Here is a 7,206-nt window from a genome sequence, read left to right as displayed (position 1 = left end):
TATTTTCTTCAATCAGTGATGAATAGTAAGATGTTCTGGCTTTGCGGAGGGCTTTCTTATAAAGCAGCAAACTATTTCTCCAGGCTAAATGATGATCCTCTAAATTTGTGACACGCCATTTCCTCTCCAGATTACGATGGCCCACACCCTTTTTCACACTTTCAATAGTGGGTCAGCGACCCTCTCACTGGGCTTTAAATACCTGGGACTCTCCACCAATTGGTTTTAGAACTGAAGAAACTTTGTGGATGAAATGTAAAACTTAAAGAAGTCCACTCGCTTTCTCTCCAGCTCTGTTAGGCCTTTATCCAGGAGACTCGTGGAGAGAAAGGCAGGCAAGAATCTGCAGTCTGTAAAATTAAATGTTGAATAACCAGAAATTATAGAAGAAAACTTTATTTATACAGCTTTCACATCATGTTAACCACATTTTTTTCTAATTTGTTAGTATCACCTCCAAATCCTGAAACAACTTTAGGAAAGGTTAAAAAACAAAGAATACAAATTTCCTACAGTTACAAATACTAACAAAACACACAGTGGAAGAAAGACTTTTCCACAAAGATGGAGTGATGAGCAAAAGAAGCAAAAACATTAAAATGGTAAATAAACAGCCTGTATTTGTATACTTAGTCCCTAAGGACCCCAAAGCGCTTTACACATTCAGTCATCCACACATTCACACACACAAAGCACCTTGAGGCGACTGTTGTTGTGATTTGGCGCTATATAAATAAAATTGAATTGAATTGATGTTATTTGACAAACCACATATAATGTGACAAAGTAAAGGCACTTCTGAGCTCTCTCTACTCCACCTGTTACTGAAACATTATTTTTACTGACCGACAGAAGAACGCAGTCTTTCAAACGGACTACAACTTCTCAGCTGTGTGAGTTTTTGTGTGCCGAGACAAGTGACTTTTTTGACTAAAGTTTTTCCCACATATTTCACAATGATAAGGTTTCTCCCCGGTGTGGATTTTCTTGTGCGCACACAGAACACTGCTTTGACTGAAACTTTTCCCACATGTTTCACAAGAATATGGTTTCTCACCAGTGTGAGTTTTCTTGTGGCGAGACAAGTGACCAGCTTGACGAAAACTTTTCCCACAGATGACACAATGATACGGCTTCTCGCCTGTGTGGGTTTTCTTGTGGAGATACAGAGCACTGCTTTGACCAAAACATTTCCTGCATATTTCACATGAATATGGTTTCTCGCCTGAGTGAGTGGTGATGTGGTAAGACAAACTATTTTTAGCACTGAAACTTTTCCCACATGTTTCACAACAATATGGTTTCTCTCCTGTGTGAGCGGTGATGTGGCGAGCCAAACTGCGTTTTATACTGAAACGTTTCCCACATGTTTCACAACAATATGGTTTTTCACCTGTGTGGATTCTCATGTGCATAGACAAGTGATACCTTCTCACGAAAATTTTACGACATATTTTGCACACGTAGAGTTTCACATTGTTTTGGATCATGTGATGCTTCTTTCCCCGGGAAATACTGAAAGTCTCATTACACTGGCTCACTGAAATCGGCAAGCTGAGCTGGTAAGTTTCCTTTCCCTGACGTCCCTTGTTTGGCTTTGACCCTGCATCTTCAGTTAACCCCGACCCTTCTTGCTTGCTCGTTTCTTGATCTCTGCTTTCAGTTTCAGGAGAGTCGTCAGAGAGGAGCTGCTCGCTATCTGTTTCTGAGTCGCTGTGGTCACTTTCCTCACAAGTAGCTGTTAGCATAAAGGTATTGGTCCCGTCCTCGAGCAAAAGTTGTCCTTGTGGTTCCTCCTGGCCCAGACTGGGGTTCCTCTCTGGATTACAGAACTGCTGCTCTTGGAGAACCTCCTTCACATTCTGGTGATGCGGGAGTTCTGAAATGACAAAAGTGATACAAGAAAAGAGTAAGTATACTCACAATTGTCTCCATTTTCATAAATGGTGATCCAGTTCCAGGTCTTGGGGGTGGTGGAGCCTGACCCAGCTGTCACTGGGGAGGTGTAGCTATTACAGCCCACATAACAGTAAAGTGTTATCCGAGATGGGGTGTAACACAAAGTGAAAAAAAACTATTAACCACCGCATAGTTAACGTCAGTAAAACACAATTTATTTTACAATTAATGCAAATGAACCAATTAGGACCAAAATCAAACAGGGAAGCTCCAAGCGTCAGGGTCTTTGAAGCCAAAACAACAAACAAATCGCAGAAAAGAAGAAAACAAAGTACAATGGCCGAGCTCACTGTCTCACCACAAAACAGGAGAAAAGGCTGAAACAAAAACCTCCGAGAGCCTGAACATGCTTCCAATGTGGATCACTACAGTTACCTTTACTCACAAACACAAAGTCACACCAAGCTTCACAGGGTTTACACAGCTACAGCATGCTGCCCAAATCACTGCAGCTCAAAGCCAGGGAAAAGGGAAGAAAGGGGCATGGCATTTAAGATGGCGGTCTTTATGAGGTGGGTGACGAGCTGCGACACATCACATCCGGTTATGAGGCAGACCTGAAACACAGGAGGAGGAGAATGAGCTCTCTGGCATGGGGAGAGCCCCTAAAGGTCAGAGACCGTACCAACAGCCTACAGACTGAAGTGAGGCTGTGCAAGCTATATGTCCTGAACACACACAACAGTCAGGACCCGGGCCCAGCAAGCCGAGGGGCTACGGGACTCCCATCCCTGCCCACCGCCTCTCACTGAGGGCACCCCCAGACTGGAACAGACTCCAGTTCAAATCCACGAGGATTTTCCTAAGCCCAAGTCGTGCATAGAGATGTACCTGACTATATCAAGCCGGTCTCTGTTAACCTAATGCACGAGCTCCGGCTCCTTCCCACCAAAGAGGTGACCTTCCATGTCCTAATAGCCAGCCTCGTTGGCTGGGGATCGGACCACCAAGGCCTTGACCCCCGACGACACACACCGAATGAAGGTGAAGCAGCAGTCCTACCAGGTCTGATTAGCTTGTGGAGACTTTGGTGATACTTGGTAAAGGTTTGGTTAGGCAGAGGAGCCAGACTCGCAATCATCCTCAAAGCACAGAGGGATCAGGATTCAGGAATAATGAAAACGTACTGAGTGCACCAGTGCTCCTCCTCAGACTCCTCGCAAATACGCGTATGTTACCTTACCTTGAGGTCAAGGTCACTGGGATTTTAGTAGGGGTGGAAACTGATAAGCATTCCTTATCAATTTTCCTCGTTCCTTGTTAGCAGCATAACGCAGCTGTTTCTGTCCTGGAGCAGTCTCCCCTTTACCATCACGCTCTCATCTTTTTTCCTATAAAAATAAAAGTAAGGTTCCTGTCCACGCTGAGACCACGCCACTATTTTCCTCCTCCGACACACAAACTAATCAGCTGATCGTAGCGAGAGTGCAAGAACCTATAAGCGGGATCAATAGGTAGGCAGACTAATGATTCCAAGGAATTGGAGTACTGGGAACTGGTTCTTGATTAGCATCCCTAGATTTTAGCAGCTGGACCAACAGCATCAATTTGAAAATCCAACTTCACCTCATTCTCCTTATTTAGACTCTTTTTCTCCAATTGATCTTTCTGAGTTAACTTCAATAATTACTTCCTCCAAACCATCAACGTGTCTTTTAGACCCCATTCCTACAAAACTGCTCAAAGAAGTCCTGCCATTAATTAATTCTTCGATCTTAAATATGATCAACTATCTCTAATGATCAGCTATGTACCACAGGCCTTCAAGCTGGCTGTAGTTAAACCTTTACTCAAAAAGCATCTCTAGACCCAGCTGTTCTATCCTTGCAGTTGCAGAAAGGTGCAATGAAGAATCTTTGGAAACTGCCAAGCAAAGACCGCTTGAAGAGGTACACCAGAGAGAAGGAAGCCATCTGCCATCACAGTGGCAGACATCCAAGAAAGGGTCTCCAGTATGAAGAGTTGGACAGCACCAGGCCCTGACTGGTTCACGCCTACTGGCTGAAGAAGCTGACCACAGTCCACGAGCGCCTGGCAGCACAAATGAACCAGCTGCTAGCTGACGACAGACACCCGGAATGGCTAACCGAAGGTCGGACGGTCCTGATCCTCAAGGACCCCCAGAAGGGACCCGTCCCCTCCAACTACCGACCAATAACCTGCCTCAGCACCACGTGGACGCTCCTGTCGGGCATCATAGTGGGTAAGATGAACAGGCACATGGGTCAATACATGAGCGGGGCACAGAAAGGGAAATGTGGGGGGTGACGGTAACAGTGGTCCTAGTGGGAATTGGAGCACTGGGTGCGGTGACTCCCAAACCAGGCGAGCGGCTCCAGCAGATGCAGGAACAACATCGGAGCTTGGCAGGGTCACAACAACATCCCTCCAGCCTTTTATGGCTGAGAGGGAAAAACGATTAGAGAACAAAGATTCTGCACGACACTCATCCTGAAGGAGCTGGAAAACTAGCTAAATCTACCAGGAGGACTCGAGTTTGTGAAGAGTTTTCAGCGTCAAAGTAATGCAGCAACATTTATGAGAACATGCAGAGACACAAACAGAAAGCAGCCGTCATTAGACTGACCTCAGACAGTCACCGGTGAAGGAGCGGCTCGCTTTAAAAGCTCGTCTTTGACCCCGGAAAACACATCACTGCTTCTCCAGCTAATTTTCCCTGAAGATATTTCTCAGCAGTTTGGACGCCTCTGGACAGTGGAACGACCACATTCAGTCAAACTCGTCTCACACTTCATAAGAACACAACTTCTCACCTGACGCTCCATCCTTGTTTCCTCGTTGATCCTGGCTCTCGGCTCCAGCAGAGCTGTGACAGAGGAGCTGCTCCTCGTCTCCTCCTGGTTCACTGTGCTCTCCTTCCTCAGCAGCAGTCACCATGAAGGTGTCCGTCTCCTCCTTCAGTCCCAGCTGCTCTCCCTGCTGACTGCTGCACAGTTCCTCCTGTTCCTCTTTAATCTGTGGAGCTTCTGGTTCCTCCTGCTCCACACTGGAGCTCCTCTCCTGGTTCCAGAGCTGCTGCTCAGGGAGAACCTCCTCCTCCTCCTCACAGACCTGCTGCTGTGGGACGTCTGGAGAGACAGAAGAAAGAAGTCACAACCACAGAAACATTAACAGGACTTTACAGCATGACTGCGTCGCTCGTGTGTGAGAGTTCAGCACATCTTTACATGTTTTATATGAAAGTGAATATAAATACACGCCGAGCGCTTTTTTCTGTAACACGTTTACTTATTAAAGTGAGAGTCAAAGGTCGCCAATATGTCCTCCCTGAGCCACCCATGAGCACCTCCACCACCTGCTCACGCCACTCTGATGTCATCACCCATTTACCTGCACGCCATCTCAGACTGTGTGACGACCTGCTGCAGGTACGATGGAGAGCGCGAACTGAAGCCAAAAGGCAGAACTGACGTCTCCAAACCAGGTTCTTTTTTCCCACGAAGAGAAAGACCTTTAATGCACCATTCACTGAAACAGCCTGAAGTGCAAAGACCTGCGACCTCCGGAGGAAAGCCCTCGTGATGATAAACACAGACGTGCAGCGGAGGCATTTTTCTCTGCCTTGGATCTGACTTGCATCAGTCACATGACGACTGTTAACCAATGCTCGCCCTCGGTGGCAGAGCGCGCTGGTTACACGCTCGCAGAGAGCGCGTGCACGTTTTGCCGTCTGGCTGATGTGGCGCTGCAGGGGAAACATCTAATATGCATATCCACATATTAGACCCACACTGTGTTTTAAAGAAAACACATTAAAAAGTGATTATATTATATTTACATTCACGACAACATTTTACAGCAGCAACATTATTGTATCTCCACAGTTCAAACACTGAATCATCTGCCAGACACACTGACTCGTCATAGATTTTACATTCATCACTTCACTATTAATACATTAGGGAAGGATTCTGGATCAGCACCATGATGCAAACTTGTGGCTACAGCATACTGGAGAGTGTGTCTGACAGCTCGCGTCTCTCCTGTGGACTCGGCCTCAGATCAACACAGCCTGCCCTCCAACAGTGTACCAACCAGGTAAAACACACCTGATGACAGTGATACAGTGTGATCTGATTCATGTTAGAGTCTTGATGAATGTGTGTAGTTGTTCTTCAGCCTGGGTCTATGTGCCCTCGAGCACCCGCCCCTCAGACATCTCTGCACGGCCCTGGCGGTGATCAGGATCCTCCCTCAGAGGGACACTCACCTGTCCTGTGCAGCTTGATTTGGGGTTTCCAGGTGATATCCAGCAGTCTGCGCTGACGGTCGATCTCTTCCTCGTACTGGACGATCGTTTTTTCAAACTCCAAGAATATTTGTTCAGCAGCAGCAGTTAGTCGCTCGTTGATGAACTCTCTCAGATACTGAACTGAAGACATCGTTGCTGCCGCGGCTCACACACTCAGCTCACACAACAACACAACAACACTGGCACCGCTTCCTCTTCACTTCCGCTTCGTGTCACAGCGAAGCTCTCCTGGTGGACGGAAAGGCGCCGCCTGCTGGTGAGGAGTGTAACAGCAACAACGTCAGAGGGCACGAGGCTGGCATTTCCTCGCTCATCACTCAGTGTTTCCGGTGTTGTGCCAAAACTGATTTGCAATGTTTCTGTGTGTTTTTTATGTGTAATATATTTACGTATGTTGGTAAACAGACTTCGGTGAACATGGTTTACAAAGAGGTTTTATATAGAATTAAAAAATATCTGTTTTTCAAGTATCTTTACAACTCTGTGTTGTTGTACTTGCATTATAACCAATCCGCTCCTTTATCGCTACTTCAAATATTTTTACTGAACTATTGTAATATTTGCTCCCAGTTCTTCTGTCCTCTTGGCCAACTTACTCTGACAAAAGACATTTTCAATGTTAATAAGATTTTTTTAACTGCATAAATAAAGGTTATATAAAAGTCTCTGCCAAAAACTGATTGCGGCTTCTACCTTGTTACACGAATGTTGTTTGTGGCTCAAGATGACTTTGTGTCATCCATGAGGGAAGCATTTGACATATGTTTCACATATTATAGCCCAACAAGTTTCTTATAGCAGTTTAAATACGAGCAATCAGTTTTTGGCACAACACCGGAGCAGCAGGCATGTCGTCTGTGTAGAAACGCTGTGTACACGGATGAGTGGAGAGCCAAAGGGACTTGGGCTGTAGCTCATTTTATGGATGAAAATAGGGTTTTATTAAAACATGAGACGTCCTGTGAGAAGTTTGA

At 45.9% G+C, this 7,206-nt stretch overlaps 1 protein-coding gene across 2 annotated transcripts; it reads right to left on the bottom strand.

Moving 5' to 3' along the window:
• Positions 1-380: 380 nt before the first annotated feature.
• Positions 381-6,533, bottom strand: LOC308412490 (uncharacterized protein). Of its 2 annotated transcripts, XM_080906891.1 has the most exons (4): positions 6,191-6,308; positions 5,311-5,711; positions 4,734-5,048; positions 381-1,879 (listed from the first exon to the last, which is right to left on the bottom strand). In XM_080906891.1, exons 2-4 carry the CDS (start codon positions 5,678-5,680, stop codon positions 876-878), a joined length of 1,689 nt encoding a protein of 562 aa, XP_080763017.1. In that variant the 5' UTR covers positions 5,681-5,711; positions 6,191-6,308; the 3' UTR covers positions 381-875. The 2 variants fall into 2 exon arrangements, with proteins under 2 accessions (XP_080763017.1, XP_080763018.1); XM_080906892.1 differs by lacking the exon at positions 5,311-5,711 and having other exon boundaries at positions 6,191-6,533.
• Between the last annotated feature and the right edge of the window lie 673 nt (positions 6,534-7,206).

Source organism: Rhamphochromis sp. 'chilingali' (genome assembly GCF_963969265.1).
Source record: "Rhamphochromis sp. 'chilingali' genome assembly, chromosome: 16".
NCBI classification, from domain to species: domain Eukaryota; kingdom Metazoa; phylum Chordata; class Actinopteri; order Cichliformes; family Cichlidae; genus Rhamphochromis; species Rhamphochromis sp. 'chilingali'.
Note: the sequence above shows the minus strand (reverse complement) of the source record. Positions and strands in the feature narration are given on the sequence as shown.